The 20343-nt window shown below is 39.0% G+C and overlaps 1 protein-coding gene across 2 annotated transcripts; it reads left to right on the top strand.

The window, feature by feature from the left end:
- Window positions 1-2763: 2763 nt before the first annotated feature.
- On the top strand, window positions 2764-18663 carry TRHR (thyrotropin releasing hormone receptor). Of its 2 annotated transcripts, XM_048939396.1 has the most exons (4): window positions 2764-2963; window positions 3061-3916; window positions 14446-14832; window positions 15509-18663. In XM_048939396.1, exons 2-4 carry the CDS (start codon window positions 3122-3124, stop codon window positions 15512-15514), a joined length of 1188 nt encoding a protein of 395 aa, XP_048795353.1. In that variant the 5' UTR covers window positions 2764-2963; window positions 3061-3121; the 3' UTR covers window positions 15515-18663. The 2 variants fall into 2 exon arrangements, with proteins under 2 accessions (XP_048795353.1, XP_048795352.1); XM_048939395.1 differs by lacking the exon at window positions 15509-18663 and having other exon boundaries at window positions 14446-15023.
- The last annotated feature ends 1680 nt before the right edge of the window (window positions 18664-20343 follow it).

Genomic DNA, 20343 nt, shown 5'->3' with positions numbered 1-20343 from the left:
TCCCTCTGCTTCGTCATTCTCTAGTAACAGTTTCTCTCCACTCAAATTGATAGATACTAGTGAAGAAAAGAGTAGACCTCTTTAACACCCTTCAGTCCTCTTTGCCCCATGATCTCAGATCTGTCTCAGCAGATCACTGTACCCAGTGACCTTGTTGCCAGGCAATAGTTAAACAGTATTTCCAGTGTGAGCCAATCGATTGCTTACAACCATTTTTCTTATTCTTTGTGACAAATGCTTTTTCAGAACAATTAGGTTAAAAGTTCTTGATGTAACAGCCAAGACCAGTCCATTACAAAGATTAAAAGTAAACAAAGGAGATACGCAAAAATCAGCACTGATATGGGATCTGCACTTTTATGTAGATACGCAGATTAAAATCCCCCAAATCAAATAGAATTTGTGAGATGCATTTAGGAATCCTCAAGTCATGACAAGTCCTAAATCACTTGGACACCTCTGGAAAACACATCCAGGATTTTAGCAGTGCTTTAGTAGGGGTGTTCTTTGGTGAAAGTCTTTAAAAACAAGTTAGAAAGGATTACTGCCCATGGGTAATGAGATTTCTCTTGAAGCAGATATGCTTGATTCCCTCAAATTTTCACTCATAACAGATTTTTGAAGAGGCAGATTTGTCCCACAAGCCAAATTATGCCATAGGCTCACTGCATTAGCACAAAAGTACAGCTGTGTGGTGAAGCAGATGTAGGCGAATAAATTCTTGACCACCTAAGTTAAGTTAGCTATTTTACCAGGTCAAGTGTAAATCCAAAACCCATTTAGAGCCAATCATATCAGTAACTAGTAACCAATTTTAAAAAGCCAGCTTTTGGATGACACTGGAGGTCCATCATGGATGGTGTCTTTCTTTAAAACTGCAGACCTGGAGGTATTTGCACATCAGGGAGCGCTTGACACTTCCTCAGAAGTGCGTACGTAGTAAACAATACACATTATTTAAGAAATTGTATGAATTCTGAGTCCAGACAGGTGATAGGGTATGAGATTGCCATTTTTGCTTGCCATTTTTTAGAACAGAAAAGGCCAGTTGGGGAAGTGATCTGAGTTAGGGAAACAGAATTAAGAATAATTTACAGCTGTTGGGACAAAGTGTTTATAGTGATTCACTGTTCCATCTCAGTTTGTGCCTAATGTTATGAAACAGTTTGTTACGGCTTTGTTGTGCCCCAAGTGAGCAGACACATTGTAATTGAGACGAATTGGGGAAAAAATTGTACAAGAATGTTGTTAGCTAAGCAGTGTTCAGCACAGGGTATATCAATGTAATGCATACCCCCTCCCTCCCACACAAATAGTTGTACCAACAGAAAATTATTAGCAGGAGTCAGAACATTTCAAGAGTTTGTTTTTCTGTCTGTTGTTTGGACTTGTTAGCAGCATATGTGCTCATTTGTACATGTAATATCAACTGATGCCTGGACCAACAGGTATGTGTATAAAATGGAGCAGCAGACATGCTATAAAAGTTTCACAGCAATCTCTGCTCCATCTGCTCTCACAGTTTCTCTGGCACAGCTGCTGGGCTTGCATATATTAATGCTGAATTGTTTTGAAACTAGCCAGTGTATTTTGAAGGCTGCAATATTGCACCTACCAACACAGCTGCTGGCAAAATTCACACAGCATTAAGTAGGAGAAAAAGCCAATCTTTTACTGATTTCCAGATTCAGTATGTGATCTCTGACTGATGATTATGTTAAGAAGATAATTTGAATGTAGCAGGCAATGCATATCACACAATATTTGTGCCAAGTCCATGACACTGGATGCTTTAATTACACAGAACAAATATTTACTGTCTTGAAATTCTTTCTGAAATGACTTCAGATTTTACAGGAACATTATAGCTTTGGGAAGTACCACAGGGAAAGCAAAGGGAAGTGCTCCATAAATGGTGTTGACTAACACTATCAAAATCTTCTGAACACTTCTTGTAGATATACTCTCTATTGCATGATAATCAAGATCTATTTTCCATGTCTTATAGTCATACAGCAACAACTTCCATCTTAGATACAGACCAGTAGCAGAAATGCTGAAGGCTAACAAGCAATAAATAATACCTTTCCTCACATCTTAAAGCAAAAACAATTGCCCTAAATGGAAAGAAGGAAAGAAAAAAAGAGAAGGGAAGGGAAGGGAAGGGAAGGGAAGGGAAGGGAAGGGAAGGGAAGGGAAGGGAAGGGAAGGGAAGGGAAGGGAAGGGAAGGGAAGGGAAGGGAAGGGAAGGGAAGGGAAGGGAAGGGAAGGGAAGGGAAGGGAAGGGAAGGGAAGGGAAGGGAAGGGAAGGGAAGGGAAGGGAAGGGAAGGGAAGGGAAGGGAAGGGAAGGGAAATGGAGAAGGGAAAGGACTAGTTTTTCTTGCTGCTTACTAAAACTGAGATATATTTCTTTATGACAGCTCTGTAGGGATGCTTACAGTTTCCTGCAAAGCAGGGGGAAATGTAAAACACCAGCACTTCCACAAGGACAGAGGGAAGACCAGAGTTTTAGAAATCAGTGTATTTTTATTGTCAGTCAGTTTCCCCTTTGATTCCAGGGTAGATCAACGTGATCGATCAGTGAGCCATCTGAGAGCAGAGGGAAAGCAGCGGGAAGCAGCAAACCTGTGGAGCTTTACAAATCTCTCTCCCTTTACTTCCCGCTGCTGTCTCCACCCTCAGCTCGTTGTGGCTCCTCCTGGAAAGCGGAGATGCTGAAGGCGGCCAGGGCTGAATTCGCTCAGTCCCGTGCAGGGCTGCAGCCAGCTGGCAGTGCAGCAGGGCTGCCTGCTTTCCCTGCCTCCTCCTCCACTACCGAGTGGAAATCTCCACGTGCTGTGTCCTGACGAATACCTCACACCAGTTATGAGAAAAGTTTTTTAGCCTGTGTACATGGAGTCTTGGAAGGATTAGCCTATCTGGTAATCGAATTTGAAAAGACTGAAAGTCCAAGTGCTTTCAGGTGAGTGGAGAACAGGACAGGAATGGGACTGTGACTATATGGAGAACGTGCTCTGGGTGTGTCTCATCCACACTCTGCTCCACTCTTCCTTTTGCAGGACCATGGAGAACATGTGCTGAGACCAAGCGCCAGGCAGGAGCAGCGACAGGCTGGTGAAGATGGAGAATGGCACAGGCGACGAGCAGAACCACACTGGGCTGCTGCTGTCAAGCCAGGAGATCATTACAGCTGAATACCAAGTGGTTACCATCCTCTTGGTCCTCCTCATCTGTGGACTGGGCATCGTGGGCAACATCATGGTGGTCTTGGTGGTCCTCAGAACCAAACACATGAGAACTCCCACTAACTGCTATCTGGTGAGTCTGGCTGTGGCAGATCTCATGGTGCTTGTGGCTGCAGGACTACCCAATATCACTGAAAGTCTGTACAAATCCTGGGTGTATGGCTACGTGGGGTGCCTCTGCATCACTTACCTCCAATACTTAGGGATCAATGCTTCTTCTTTTTCCATCACTGCTTTCACCGTCGAGAGATATATAGCTATCTGCCACCCAATCAAAGCTCAATTCCTATGCACATTTTCAAGAGCTAAAAAGATCATTATTTTTGTCTGGTCTTTCACCTCCATATACTGTATGCTCTGGTTTTTCCTGCTAGATCTCAATACAGCAGTCTACAAAGACACTACTGTTGTGTCTTGTGGCTACAAGGTGTCCAGGAGCTATTACTCTCCTATCTACATGATGGACTTTGGAATATTTTATGTTTTACCAATGGTATTGGCAACTGTCCTCTATGGACTGATTGCTAGAATACTGTTCCTGAATCCCATCCCTTCGGACCCTAAGGAAAACTCTAAGACGTGGAAGAACGATGTGGCTCACCAAAACAAGGCTGTGAATTCCAAGATGACTAACAAGAGTTTCAATAGCACTATTGCTTCTAGAAGACAGGTAGGAACAGCAGTTTGCAGTGGCTTTTTGAAATCTAAATACTTGTTTGAGAGATCACTGGTCTAAATACATGGAAGGGGGTAGAATATATTATCTCTTTTGATATGTTTTCAAGCAGAAATTCATAGATACATGTATACATATATATAAATATGTATTCTTTCTTGCCTATTTCTTATCACCTACTTCTAGGACTAGAAAATAAATAGTAATCTTTCTACTGTAACAAAAAGCAGTTAGGAAGTGTCAGTAAAGAATGAAATGCTTTAAATGACAGTTTCTTTATATTGCAGCCTATTAGTAATCCAATCAAATGCACAAAGCTATTTTTGAGCTCTAAGGAAAATAAACTAGCCTGGGAGTTTAGGAGACTTGTTGTTTAGTCCCCGGTAAGGCACTGTGTCACTCTGCAAATATAGTCAAGTTCTTATTTTTCCTTATTTTCTTTGATGTCCCCATGAACAGTCTACATAAGCACATCTGTATATAAAAATGCCTGGTAAATGATATTCTGTCTCTCAGAAAATATTTTCTTTTGTACTGGTGGCTCAGAAGTGAGGTATAGGTCTAACCAGCTTTTTTATATATTATTATGCATGCATGTATGAATTTAGTTAGTGGAATGATTTATGGCTATTTGCAATGAATTTCACTACCTCCCACTCACAGCTGTCAGCACAGTTAGTCCAGTCCTGACAAATTCTGGTGTACCACTTGACGGATTGGCTTTCAGGATCAGGCTTCAGCTGCATCCAGCAGTGTGGATGAGCATGGAGGTGTGTGGCTCCACACTGAATGCCTGGTTCATGCCTGTCAGCACCCGCTGCTGGGATCTGGAGCAGAGGGCTGCTCTGCCAGGTGGGATGCTTCTGCCCCTCTACTCTGTGCAGTCCTGCTGGAAGCAAGGCTGAGCTGCACACCCTTTCAAACAAGCTGAACGCACCCTCAGGTTATAAGCTGAACTTTATGTTGTTTTTATGCTATGAAGATTGCTACTGTTCAATGAGAGGAGTGGTACTCCTTAGTACGGACATAGACCTGAAAAGTTAACTGAGCTGCCTCCTAGAGCACCAGGAGCTTACAAAGCATGAGAGCTGTGCCTTGGAATGCACACTGAAACATGTAGGCTAGGTTATATTTAGTTATATCTCCAATTATAGTTAATATTCAGCCCAGAAGTCTTTAAGTTTACTATACTTTGTTCATGAATTAGTAGAAGATAATTTACTTTCAAGTTCTCAATATCACCTCAGCACGCACGCTTGGTAACTTGTGCTAAGCATCACTTGAAAAGCAGACAGGTCTTTTGAACTGAGTACTGCAGAGAATTGATGCTAAATTATAATGAAAACAGAAATTTGGGATTACAGCATGATGTGCTTTTGGTTTTGTAAAGGCAGCAGAGATTTTCTAAAATCCCAAGCAACCTGTTGGATGAGACTAACTGTTTTATGAGTAAAGTTAGCATTTTCTCTGTAGTGCAACGCAGGAAGCAAAGCAAGGGCAGTGTGTTTGGTTTTTTTAGTTAACATTTGCACAAATGCATTTAGTGCTTTAAAATGGAAAAAGGAATTTCAAATTCAGATAATCTAAAAACTCAAAATCTAAAATCTTCATGTGATGTCCAGGATATGATCTTCAGAGAAAATGACTGACAGTGAGGTGCACAGTTCTATCCCTGCTGTAGCTCTTATATTTATCCAGGTACGTTCTGACAAATGAAATCAGCTGTCTTTCCTGAGACGGGTTGGCTACGAACTGAAGCAAACTTCCACCCAGCTGCACCCTCACTTCCTCTGCAAGGATCAGGGGACAAAATGGAAAGAACAGGAGCAAGAAGCCGCATGGGTTGAGATACACAGACACCTAGGGCACTTCCACTCCATTCTTACAATTGATCATCTTAATTAACCAATTATGAACTCATATTTATATGACGATGAGACTGCAGGTTACTTTGGTTTCCTCAGCCTTCATGCAGGCTTAAGACAAGGTTTTTCAGAGCCTTTTTTGATGATTAATCCAAAATGTCAGTATGTGAATCAAAGCACCCGCTTAGTATGACTTGGATTGCCTGACTGATATGGATTTAGCTTGACCCAGACTATTGATTCATACTATTTAATTTTTTCTACCCACTATGTCATCTATGTTTTGAAAGTGTTCCTTTGTTGAAGTGTCCAAAACTTGCTAATTACCTGCATAAATGCAGGCTCTATCCTCTACTTCATCACACAGCAGCTACATTTCACCTGAAGAGAAGCAGCTGAAGCTGTTTCTGACTCACAACAGAAATAGATTCCATCATCGTGTTGTTTTTAGGCATTTTTTACCTATATTAGTGTGTTACTGTAAAGCATACGCTGTCAACTTTGTATTTCTATGTCAGCTTCCAAGAATTAATGTTAAGTTTCAATATATCCACAATACTTTTTTTTTTTTACTGTGAGTCATATGGCTGTGTAATTTCAATTGTTTTCCTCAAAAATAATAATATGTCAGTTAGGTTACTGGTAAGAAATGTAACCCAGAGTTAGAAGCTGACTTTTTAAAATGTGAAGAGTAACTTAGGCACTGCTTTTTATGTTGGAGTCCATTTCTAATTTGTGTTTTCCATCAGGCTTTCTGTTTCCCAGAAGAAATAGAAGCCAGTTCATTCTACCTCTTCTTTGTCAAAAGCTAAATACTTCTTCTAGAAAGCAATGAATCCTTCATTGCGACTGCAGAGCCTTTGATCAGATAGTATAAGTCAGTAGGTAACTCCAGACTGTCTCTTGAGGGAAGATCTCTTCCAGAAGAAGGCCAACATTGATAAGTTCAGTTTTCAGAGAGCAAAGGCTCATGGCTACATAGCATTAACCAGTATTAAGCTTGTTTCAATACAGAGAATACTGCAGGTAAACTCTCAAGCATGTGCTTAGTTTGCTAGTTAAAGAAGCATCCTAAACTCCTATTAGATCTGATAGAGCTTTTGATGATTGTGCTGAGTGGAGTTTCACCTGTTCACTGCAAAGGAAATAACCTTGCTAGGCTGAATATCGTAGAGAGTTGAAAATATGACTTCTATGTGAAATTTTTTGAAGGCCTACAGAGGGTTTCGATCATAAACAGTGACAAATTGTTCTCTGCAACAGAAGATTAAGAGAAAATGAAAAGGCAACTAACAGTAAAGTGAGACCTTGTTGGCCACCTCTTTGATAAACTTTATAGGATATAGTTTTTGCTGAGAAATTTGCAAAATCTGAACCAGAGAAAACAGAATGAAATAGTTTTTCTGTACATATTTTCCCAAGTTAAACAAGAGGGACAATGACGAAGCACATTTTCCTGCACTCTTCAGTTAAACTGAGTTCAAAGTAGCTGAAACTTCGAAGCTTAATAGAGGAATGATCAATATGATTAGAATACGATTTCTTGACAAAGGGTATCTCTTAAGGCAAGGCTGTTCAAAGTCCCATTTACTTCACTGAGAGCTGAAGAAAGAACTTCAATGCAAATTCAATGCTAAGATATATTTAACAACTGTATGATCATTTGGATAGATGATCACAAGTCCTAAGAAGTGAAGTAATTAAAAAATTACTCACCAGAAAATACAGACTGTGAATTCGGGTTTTCCAATTAAACACTTAATTTGAACATTTGAGGAAGCCTCGTCCTCCTGAAGAACTTGTAAACTGTATTTATTGCTGTAGGACTAAGGTAAAAACTGCATTTATGCACACAAAAAGATTGAAGATGTATATTCCAAGTCATTTTATAAGCGAGCGGCAGTATGACATCCCAATTCTTTTCATCAGTGCTTTGTCACTGATTTCAACACAGCCAATATTTTAGTGGCATTATTCTTTAAGATGTTTCACGGTCTCTAACAGCATGCCACAGCTGATAGAGAGAGGCACTTCTCAAGAGCCCAGAGAAAAAAATGTGTTTGAGATTTCATAGAATCATAGAATCATATGATAATTTTTTTCACTACAACAGACAACAAATCTGTCTAAGAAGGAAGCATTCCTACTTTTGCTTCCTGCTAGGCATGTATTTCATAAGAGATTTCTACAGGATTCTCTTAGCCTTTGATAAATCCATTATATGTGTGATTTTACTCAATCTTTTTCCCTTACTGCAGTATTCAGGTATTTTTGATTAGTTAGTTAATTCTTACAATAAGCAACCAATCAAGATGTAGGTCAAAACACCCTCCTTTTAGTCACATGATACATTTAATATCATGTTCAACATTTCCTAGTCTGTGTGTTTTGCTCCATAGATGTATTTAGAGTAGTACCATTATCGATGCTGTGAGAGGCTAAAGACCTTTTGCTTGTTACCCCATTATACAGCCAGTGGATTTCAGTTTCTTGATTGCAATTACAGAGGCAACTGCAATAACTAAATCTTTGATTTTTCAGGCTTTAGTCTATGAATCTATATCTCTGTTAGTCCAAAACAGCCTGCTACTGGTACTTACAAACCATCCATACTGTTAAATCTTCCAGAAAACTCATTCCCAGACTGTATCCTTGTCAAAATGAACAGCAATTGAGGAACCTTATTTACTGCAGTTACTGGCGCTTATAGCACATAAATAGCAATGTATATGTGCCTAAACTCAGCTTGGGAAAAAAAACACCTGCCTGCACCATTGGTCTTTACTGAAAATTCTAGGCAAGAAAGATTCAGTAAAGTCAGTTCATCGCCCCATCATGAAGTTCATATTCAACTTATATTTATATTCATACGCATATTACAACTTAGATTTACACATCTGAAATTTAAGGTAATAATTCTTCAGTCTTTAAATACAGCCTTCTTTTTCCTTTGCACCAACATGTAAAGAAGCCCTACTTACTTAATTTACTCCAAAGAGCACGTGAAACAAATATATTTGCATTATGACATGCACACACAACGTGGAATCCAGGTGATGTAGGAACTGAATGCTTACAGCAAACTTAACAACTGAAAGCACCTTTCCCAAGGTGAATATTTGAGGGTATTCTTAAGTCCACTTTCTGGAAATACATCAAAATATCAGCAAGACTGAAAGTTTATCTGTAAATGCTGGATGCAGATTACAGCAGACAGATGAGCGACTGAGAGACATTTTACTTGCAAGTAGGGTTAAAAATACAGTTCTAATTAATTATGAGTGCTACAGAAGAGAAAAAAAAAAAAAAAAAAAAAAAAAAAAAAAGCCAATCCATTTTTTCAGTTTATTAGTTTAAAAACAATTACGCTGCACATAGTTGTCCATATCAAAATAGACACTTATTTTTCTTTATTTTTTCACCACCAGTTCCAATTCCAGTAACATTAAGTGTCCTTTGCTTGCAGAAATAGAATCATAGAATCATACAATCATACAATTGCTCAGGTTGGAAAAGACGTTAAAGATTGAGTCCAACCACAGCCTAACCACACTACCCAAACTCTAACAACCCTCTGCTAAGTCATGTTCCTGAACACCACATCCAAATGGTTTTTGAACGCATCCCGGAATGGTGACTAAAACACCTCCTTGGAGAGCCTATTTCAGTGCTGAGCAACCCTTTATGTAAAGAAGTTTTCCTGATATCCAAACTCCCCTGACACAACTTGAGGCCATTTCCCTGTGTTCTGTTACCTGTCACCGGTGAGAAGAGACCAACCCCGCTCTCGCTGTAAGCACCTTTCAGATATTGAAAGAGAGAAATAATGTCTCCCCTCAGCCTCCTCTTCTCCAGACTGAAAATGGTAATGGTTGTTACTTGAACATTAGAAAGTTTAGCAACTTATTTTATGTTTCTGTATGGGACAATGAAGTCAGACTGTGGCAGTAAAAGCTGAAGGTCAACTCCAGTTTCATTGATACTGTCCATTTTAGGCATTCCATTCTCAAGGTGTTTATTAAAAAGATCGGAAGAAACATTTTCATGTTACAAACAGCAAATGAGTTATTCAAAGTACATCAGAGCAAATTTCTTAAGTAAATAGAGATTCACTAACAAGTAACACCAGCCAACAAATCTATACATGCATCTTTACTTCATAGTTTTTGTTGTTTTTTCTTTTTTTTACTACTAGCTCAGGGATGAGGATGTGTCAACATTTCTAAACTGTTAGTGTCTTCCTTGTCTGTGCATAACATAAATGTTGAATTGCTTACTTGCAAGTAGATTTCATAATTTCTCCAAAGGAATTCCTAGATATGAAGGGAACTGTGAATAAGTGACATAGCCTTACATAGTGAACATGTTTATTTACACTTGGAATGGAACATTATGCATATCTCTCAGTTAGCTGTTGAGTCCAATCAAATTATCTAAGGGCCCTCTAGGATTGTTTAAAAAAGCAGGTTACCCTCCAGTGAGACTCTTTTCTATGACGATGCAGTACGTGAACAGCTGTCCTCTATAAAAACTTCTCTATTCACTCATAGCAGAGCAAGCATGAATTCCAACTAGCAATGGAAAATACAGTTCTGTATAGCTCGTATGAAATCCTCAATCACATCACTTAGTGCCATTTGCAGTATTATATCAATACCATACATCAATTTATTTATTTAATCCTCATCCTCATTGTACAACTTTCAATATTTTGGGCGATAGCATGTACACTCTCTGCTTTGCAATGAACACCAGCAAGCATGAAAAAAATGATATCGAACACAACCAAGCACAGCAAAAGGAGATACTATTACATGCTTGTAAAACACCGGTGAGTCTATGGCACAGTAACTGAGCAAGTATGACATTGACTTTTACTTGTAAGTGAAAGAGAGACTAACGATCAAAGGAGAAACAAGCAACTACTAATACTGTGGTAATGAAAATGTCTTGTAAAATCACTTCCTTAGAATTATGAGGGTTTGGAGCAAAAAAGGAAAGGTAGGAAACCAATTCAGAATTAAAATACTGAGAATCTGCTCAGAAAACAAAAACAAACAAACAACAACAAAAAAAACCCACCCACATTTAAAATGTTTTTCACAGCATCAGAAACAAAAAAATAGGACATGAAGAGGGATTGCATGCAGCCAGTAGCATGTTCAGTCTCAAGCACTTTACATTCAAAGTACACTTGAAATTTGAATTACAATGGATTTTCTCAAACACTTCTAGTCATGTTTTCAATTTATTTAACTAAGAACAATTTGTACTCTGAACATAGAAGAGGCTGTGCATACCCACAAGAAAAGAGCAATCAGTGTGCTTGCCTCCATCTGAGTAATTAGTGGACATACCAGTACCTTCTAGAGTGTTCCTATGGCCATGCTTCTGTTTTCAGAGAACTTTCATGCATGGTTAGATAGAATAGGCACTAAAATGAAGGTCCTTAAAAGTTTGTCCCCTTGATGTTTATATCCCACTTCACTGATACAAAATAATTAGCCCCTCCAAAAATAATCACAGAACCATAGAATCATTGACTGGCTTAGGTTGGAAGGGACCTTATAGATCATCTAGTTCCAACCCCTGTGCTGTGCACAGGGTTGACAATAATAATGTTCACTTAAATTTCGTATGAAGTGATTTCAAAATGGTTGTGACAGCTATGTACAATGGGCCAAACTTTCCCCCATTCCTGCATATACCCATCCATCCCGGTGGAGATTTTTGATGTGGAGAAGAAAGCAGCTTTGACTTAAGTCATGTGTAGATACTGGGCTCATCTGTAATGACAAAAATGGGGGAAAAAGTAAAGCCCACAATAGCAGCAGCTTTAGTTCAGAAGCCCTGAGAGTGCAGAGGGGTGACAAGACCTCCTGTCGCAATGGGGACAAACTAATCAGTCCAAAGCAGAGGAGCTGCTATCGTATCGTAATCGTATATATCGTAACCGCTGCACAGCAGTTACCGTCTGAAGTGAATGGACAAGAAAACTCTCTGCCTCCAAGGACATGCTGCGGCCACTTTAGAATTGTGGCAAATTCTTGTTGGCTTGCATCAGCTGAAGGAATAAGATGTTCCTGCTTCTTGCATTTGCTGTAGAATCCATGGCAGAGAATGGGTTAGGGTGGTCTAGCATGGGAACTAGCTCCCCAGGACAGTGGGATTTCAAGAAGTGTTTGGACAGCACTTTCAGATGTAGGGTTTGAATTGTGGGTGGTCCTGTTTTGGGCCAGGAGTTGAATTTGATGATCCTTCTGTGTCCCTTCCAACTCGGAACATTCTGTGATTCATTCAAATCTGCAAACTGAATTGATCTCAGCTCAGAGTACTTTCTGCTGTCTCCATGATATATTTTATCTGGTGCTAAGAGCCTGTCCTAATAATTTGTAAAATCACAGCCTCGATAAGCTGAACATGACAACAGTATAAGCTAGTGATGTTAGATACAATAAAAAATGCACATTATAGGCACGAGTTCACATAAATTTAGCCAACAATTTGTGCAGTACATATGTGTATGTTTTTGTGGCATATAGAACATGACCTGAGAGATAATAGCCATTTTTTCATTGCTGTGCCATATCAATTATGTGACTTAAAACATCATGAATTAATGTATTTCCATTTTCTAACAGTAAGGATGATGAATTTACTTCTAATACAACCTAGGATTCACAGTGACAGCTACATCATTGAAAGTGATTTTCTATTCCTTAAAGACATAATCAGAAGAAACTTAAATTGTCACTGATCAGGAGCTATGATTACGAATTCCCCTCCTGAGCTTCTGGTAGCAAAGTACTCCAATGCCGATGTGGACTATTACCTACTCTCCCTCTGAATGCCTGAGCAATTGCAACACATCTGTTAGTTAGTTCCATTGTTAATCTAAGCCCTACAAAGGCATAATGTTTTCCTTTAAATGTGGATTATTTTCCATATAAATGATTGTTCTCAGTTGAATGGACTTCTGCAGTGTAGAACTGCATACTGGGGCCTAACAGGAGGGATGAAAGGAAGGAGAGATAAGGAATCCCCAGTCTTTGTGAGCAAGAGCAGGCCAGCACTGAATCACAGTGCTCCTTGCAGTCTGCAGGGCTTCTTTCAGATTTGACTCAGAGATAAGAAAAAAAGAAACTTTTTAGCTACTCGAGATATTCATATTTTGGTTTGCTATGTTACATTGATGATTTGTGCACAGCAGTCAAGAAAGGTGGTCTAGAAGTTGCAAGGAGATGTATCAGTCAAGTGAGAAAGTAGGGAGATAATATTCCTCAGTCTGGTTTTTGGCTCCTACTGAACAGAACTGTAAAGAAATAAAAAGTGGGGGAGAAGGGCCGAGAATTATAGTATCAAACTATAGCCTTTGTATTAGTGCATTTCAAGAGATCATACATCTGATCAAAAAACAAACGATACGCTCTAACTTCAAAGCACCGCTGTATGAGTAATTTTAGTGGAATTATCTGTCTTAGAGGCATCAGCTGAAACTCATCTCTTATTAATCTACATCTATCAGATCTGCAAGCAGTGAATTATAACCTATACAGCCAGATAATGTTTCCTGTGGCAACAATAGCTGCTGCTTCATTACGTATATCCTCAAGAACCCAGATTAGAAGGAATAAAGTATAACATGAATGAAGCAAAGGTAAAAAGTCATTCTTTAAAATATTCTGTCAATAGGCAGCAACTGCTTTATGTCAAGAAGAAAGGCAAATAGTAAAGGAAAACACGAAACACAAAAGTAGCAGGTATAGCTCACCAGAATCTGTCCGCTGCTTTTCAGTTCATGCACACACAGTTAAGGAAGTCATCCCCTGATGTATATGACAGCACCCCACTGTATTATCTCCTGGTATTTCCCATGTAGTCACATTTCACTGTATTTTCTACCTTGTTTTAATACTTTTCAAGCTTTCTTTAGTGTAGAGACTAGAGTTTAAAATATACAATATATGTTATAATATATTAGGACTTCAATTACTGTATGTATATATAGTGTATATTTACAATGAACGTAAATTATAATTTAAGAGAACAGCCCTCTTACAGGTTGGTTTTTTTTTTTTACAACTTTTCAATTATTTCTTGTTCATTTCAGATATCCTGGGTATTCTCAAGGGCTGTTTTTTTGCTTTACACAATAGATGAAAGCTCTTTTAATAATCAAGTCTTAAAATAATCCCTTATATTCCTCTGCTTGTAGATGACAACTGACATTTCAGAATAAAAAACAAATAATGAAGATCTAATTAAATATTAGGATTTTAGGGTTAAGAATGAATCTAGTTCCTTTAAAAAAATACTTTTGGCTTTTGAAACCCCACAAGGTACTTCTTAAAGCAGATCATGAAAATAGGCTCCAACTTGAATTAGTTTACAGATTGTGTAGTCCAAAGGAGATCTTCCAGCTTGAGGAGCTGCAAAATCTACAGTTATTTAACAAAAACTGGGAGGAATTTGAAACCAAGTGCTGTTTCTGTTTGTTTTTCTTACTACAGTAGAACTTTCTGAATCAAACACAGTTCTGAAATTCACAGCTGAAAAACCTGTCAGTAGTTTTGCTTTGGCCCTAGAGATCTGGGAAGACATCTGTTCCTTCCAAGCTGTATTAATCTGCTCACCTTGTGTCTGTCTGTGTTCCCCCAGGTTACCAAGATGTTGGCTGTGGTGGTAGTCCTCTTTGCGTTTCTGTGGATGCCTTATCGAACACTGGTGGTTGTCAATTCCTTTCTCTCCAGTCCCTTCCAAGAAAACTGGTTCCTGCTGTTTTGCAGAATCTGTATTTATTTAAATAGTGCCATCAATCCTGTAATTTATAATCTCATGTCTCAGAAATTCAGAGCAGCCTTCAGGAAACTCTGCAACTGCCATCTGAAACGGGACAAGAAACCTGCCAATTACAGTGTGGTTCTAAATTATAACGTCATCAAAGAGTCTGATCACTTCAGCAGTGAACTAGAAGATATTACTGTCACCAACACTTATCTGTCCTCTGCAAAAACATCCATTGGTGACACATGTTTGTCATCTGAGGTAACAGTTAATGTCTTTTAGTATTTGGTGTGTATTCCTTATAAAAGAGCATGCTGATGTGCACTGGGTGGTACTGGGATAGCTTTCAGGTGGGGCAGAGCGGTGAGGGGCAGGGAAAGGCTGGTGGGGATGACTGGCATGCCACCAAACAGGACAATGTCATTACTTCATCTGACCGGATCTGGAAACTGATGGCCTCAAAGTTCCTTGTGCTGGGCATGCTGTGACCAGGAGAACATGGTGCATACTGAACAGTGAGGAGAAATACACAGGCTAAGCCTTACTCCCTGACAAGCAGAGGGCAGTGGTGCAGTGGGATATTTTCTTGTGTGTCACCTTTTGGCTCCAGCTCAGAGTTAACTAACCTGGTTGCACCATGCACATGGCACAAGGAAAAGACACAGACTTCCCTCACAGCAGCACTCTACTCCTGCAAAGGCATGCCCATCTCCCAGCTAGATGCACATCTCTCTAACCCAGCTCTCTTCATACGATGATGCACGTTGCTGTTTTGAAGACACTTTTTTTATGCAACAGTGCTTAGCTGTTCGTAAGTCCATATACATAAGATCTTACAATGTAGATAATTCACTGGGCGACTTTTTAATTTGTCTGCAGATGTAATGAAGATGGCAGATATTTTTTTCTCAGTTTGTTTCGTCTCTCTGATTTTCAGGCCTGAGACACACCATGTTCTGAGTATGCAGTCATACAAATCCTTCAGATGATCTCTTTGCACCAACCTGTATGACATACAAAGGCATTTCTGCTCACCAAATAGCAGGATTTACCATATATCTATACATATCTGTCAGTATCATGCAAGAAAACACAGTTTCTTGGGAAGTCAAAACAGTACAGTGCTGGATCCAGTTGAATGAAACACTAAACAAAACTTTAAGAGGTGAATGGACTTCAGTGGAATATGCAAGTACTTCAGCTTGTATTGTGATCTCCAAAACAGCAAGGCTGCTCTTCAAAGAGACAGACAGTGAAACTGAGAGAATTGCCCTCCTCCATGCTGCTGTGTGTAATGGAAGGACTCTCACCACATCTCTGAGAACAGCCATAACCACTACTTATGACAGTAACTGTCCTCCATTGACTCCAACCTCCCTCAGAAATGCAGATCTAATTGTAGGTGTCATAGCTTTAAAAAAAAAAAAAAATCTAATGGCAAAGAGTATGAAATCTTTATTTTTTTCTTCTACCTTGAACAGCATGAAATAGGAGGGCTTTTCAATCAATTCACAGCAGGGAATAAACAAATTAAAGTAGGAAGCTTTCAGAATTCTTTCTTCAGCAAGCTAGATTAGGGATGGACCACTTGAAATAAATCTTGTCTGAACTTAATATATATTGAACGCTATTTGGCAAGCTTTTACTAGTTAATTTTGACCTACTTCAGTAGTTGTCTCTGAGGCTGCTGATAGGGTTTTATAGCTTTGATAATGTCTAAGGAAAAGAAGAAAACACAGTAAAGAAGGCAGGTTTTTTTTCATTTTTCTTTTCAGACAGTATCCAAGAGAAAACACAATGAAAGTATTGCTACTTTTTCTCAATGCTCCAAGTTCATTGTAATGTTTCCTCTACATTATCACCTTTTGCACTGTTTTTTATGATCTGGAGCCAGAAACAGAAGCTGGTATTACAGGCAATGAGTTTCTGTGCTGTGCTCACCTTCTGGGCTCGGTCTGCAGTTGATCCCACCAGCAGAGGGTGTTGATCTCCATGGCTTATCCCAGTTCCCTGTGAGAAGCCACCATCGCTTCCCAGTTGCGATCTTAGCTACCTGCATATTCTTCTCATTGCTCCAGACCTGTTCGTGTTTGTGCTATTATGAGAACACAGATTCAAGACAATGCCTGTGTGTTACTGTTTGCTATGAACTCACACAGCTTTTGTGCGCAACATTTAAGAAGCTGTGAAAAAAATATTGTTCTACTCAAAATCTATCCAGCGTGGGCTAAAGGAAGCCTCAGTAGCATCAGTGGAGGGGTACAAGAGAGGCAAGTCAGCCAAGAAGTTGTGTAACTCAAAGTTACATATTTGTTGTGACCACTTTCAGAGTAGATCAGGTTGAACTGGAACTCTTACAGGTTGACAATACCAGAATTAAATTCTATCCATTTGCATTCTTGCTCCAAAAGTATCTCTGCTTTCTCAGCCTGTACTTCTTTTTCAAGGCCATATTCTGAGTAAGATTTCAACACAAGTCTAGAATTCATGTATGCAATTTCTTTGCACCTTCACTTGCAGTAGCAAAAAAGTGAATAATATCAGGCTGTACAAAAATAAATAACTATGCATACAAAATTGTATGCATAAAGATGAATTGCAGATGTAAGTTCAGGAGCAGTTTTAATTCATAATTTATTGTGAATTTAAGGATGTTATTCTGAAATACATTCCAATTTTACACTCACCCGTACAGCTGAACTATGAAACTTTGGTAGAGATCTTGCTGGTGTGACTTTAGATCTAGCACTATGTTTGTTCTTCTGTATATAACAGCAACCAGCCATTTTTCTTGTATCTACATTGTACATCAGATATGTGAGACTGCATTTAAAAATTTGTGTTTTTGTTTATTAGTAATAGTATAGCAAACTTTTTTGCTAGATGTGATTAGATGTCAACTACAGACTGAAGTAATATTATTATTTAGGTTCCTCTGTAACATTTAGCTTGAAAGAATTGTCTGAAATAGAGCAATATTGAAATCTATGTCTGTATCCTCATTTCATGGCTTTGATATAAGAGATGATGTTCTTACTGCACTGTTATTTGGAACTTCACTCAATAACTGACATAAGAAAACTGCTCTAGCATTTTATTTTGGAGCTACTGTGAAACAGTGAGATGTTGCCAGCTTCAGTGCTGGTAACGTGCAGAAGAAAGGTTTGATACATTTAAAATGCAGTAGTTGAAATTAGTGCACAGCCTCCTGGCGGAAAGAGTTTAGGGTATATATTAAAGCAGCTCCAATAACATTGTGGAGGGATTTATGATACTGCTGTGGAAATGAATGGCACAAATCAACTGATAAAGTTCTCACCAACTTCATTTCACAGAAGTATTGCCAGTACAGCTAAGAGCTTGATGCTTCTTTAGAAGCTGCTGACTAGCTCTAGTACTACACAGGATCAACCACTCAGCTTTTGCAAGTAGAAAAACCTTCCTAAATTGTTTTTAGAAAGCCGTTGTAAAGAACAAACCAAAAACAGATTTGAGAGTTGTCACCATGGAAAAAAAAAAAAGGAGCTTATTATTTCAAGAGTATGCAAAGCTAAATTGTTCTTTCAACAGTGCTGCGGATACTTATTTATCTTTCAATTACTGAATATTACTGAGTATGAATTCTGCCGTATATAACTGTTCTGTTACAAACTGCAGTGAAATTTCAAAATGATCTTGCAGTACTTAGTTTTCGCTTTTTGAGATGGAGTTTTATTTGATATTTTGTTGTTTTCAGTACAAGGTTGTTTTCTTGTGATACTTCATTGTTATTCAGCTGCAGTGGTACACTAAGTAGTAGTGAGTTTCAGCCTTTCTGACTCAGACACCAGAATCCCATCACTGTTGTACTGAATTGTGAAAATTTGTATGGAAACCATGGAAGATCAGTTGATCCTGAAGGATTTTTTTTTTCATCTACCCAGAGTAACTCTGAGATCATTCCGTTACTATGTGCAGCTTATAAAATTATTACTAATATGGTCGTGAAATTGTTCTGTGCAGAGTCTGTGAAGTGTACTGCTGATAAATATAGTCCTCCAAAGCAGGAAGAACAATTTTTGTTCAAAATAAGCATTTTGTAATTATTTGATGCATGCAGATATGGAGATTAATTCGTAGTGGATTTTTGTTGTTGTTGTTATTGTAATAAAATACCAAGCAAGATTATTATATTGCAACTTGATTTTTAACAAGCACATGAGAACATACTTTTAGTTCACTTTTGCCCTGGTTCAACTGGTATTCCATACCACAACATCATGCAGCCAGCTGTTAGTACTGGAGCACAGTGCCAGGGAGCTGCACTTCCTGGATCCCAGCTCCTGGAAGTCTCCACTATACCTACATCGGTTATGGCTGAGAAGAAGATATGCTAAGAAGAGACAGACTGCAATTCCCAGAAGTCTCCAGTACTTCCCACATGATTTCCAATTCCAGGTGCTTGAGGAGAACTCTCTTCCATTTCTGGGCAATGCAGCAAGTAGCACAGTCAGAAATCCACTGCTGTACCTCCACCAAAGAGAACAAAGGAAACCCAATGTTTCCTTGGTGCTATGGGTTTCTGGAGAATGCATATCCCAGATTATAATCTTGTTGCAAGATCTTTCCATTAGGTAATGCAAAAGAATGATTTCTTGTGAAGCCCTGAGCAACAGCAAGCCTTTGAACAAATTAAACAGGAGGTAATCTGTGCAGTTGCTCTGGGACCAGTCCGAACAAGACAAGATGTAAAAAACATGCTTTACGCTGCAGCTGGGGAAAAGGGCACCACTAGAGTCTCTGGCAAAGAACATCAGGTGAGATCCAAAGTAGATCTCTAGGATTTTGGAGCTGAGGATACAGGGGATCCAAAGAATGCTATATTCCAGCTGAAGAAAGAGGTATTAGCATCATACGAAGGGATTTGGGCTGCTTCAGAAACTTTGAATTGGTACTGAAGTGCAGCTTGTTTTAGCACTTTGACTAACAGTGCTAAGTTGTTTAAAGGCAAAGTTCCCTCTACACACCATGCTATTGATGCTACGTGGAGCAAGTGGATTGCACTGACTACACAATGGGTTCAAATGGGAAACCCTGGTGTTTTATAACATCTGTGTAAATCTCCCAAAGGATAATCAGAAAGATCCTAAAAAGGTGATGGCAGGCCAGCTAGCCAGATGGACTTCTTCAAGGCTTAATAAAAGCATATGAAGTAGGAAAACTGTCAAAAAGAATGAAACAAAATCAGAACAGAACAAAAATAAAGAACAGAAAGAACAACAAAACACGCAAATCAACCAACATAGAAAAAAGCATTCCAGATTTAAGAAATGGGATGTGCTTCCAGAAACCACCCACCAGCCACCTATCTTATATTATTCATAAGACAAGTGGCTTCACCCCAGCCAGTATTTATGCTCCCATCAAGTCTGTTGCTCACTCTACCCCACAGCCCCAGGGGGATTGAGGAGAGTATAGGAAGAGCAAAAATTAGAAAACTTGTGGGTTGAGGTAAAGGTAGTTAAATAGGTGGAGGAGGAGGAAGATGGAAAGACATGCAATGCACAGACAATCACTCTCCACATCCCACAAGCAGACTGATGAGAGGCAGACACCTCGGATGCCAAGAATGCAACACTCTCCTTTTCTGTTATGAGGTATAAGATGTCCCTTTGGCCAATTCAGGTCAGCTGTCTCAACCGTTCCCTCCCAACCTTTTTCCCATTTGGTCTACATCCTGTAGCAAAAGAGAAGATAAAAAGAGAAAACAATAGTCAAACACTCATGTGCCAT

This window comes from Lagopus muta, chromosome 3, assembly GCF_023343835.1.
Source record: "Lagopus muta isolate bLagMut1 chromosome 3, bLagMut1 primary, whole genome shotgun sequence".
Lineage (NCBI taxonomy): Eukaryota > Metazoa > Chordata > Aves > Galliformes > Phasianidae > Lagopus > Lagopus muta.
This window is presented reverse-complemented; position numbering and strand designations above follow the sequence as displayed.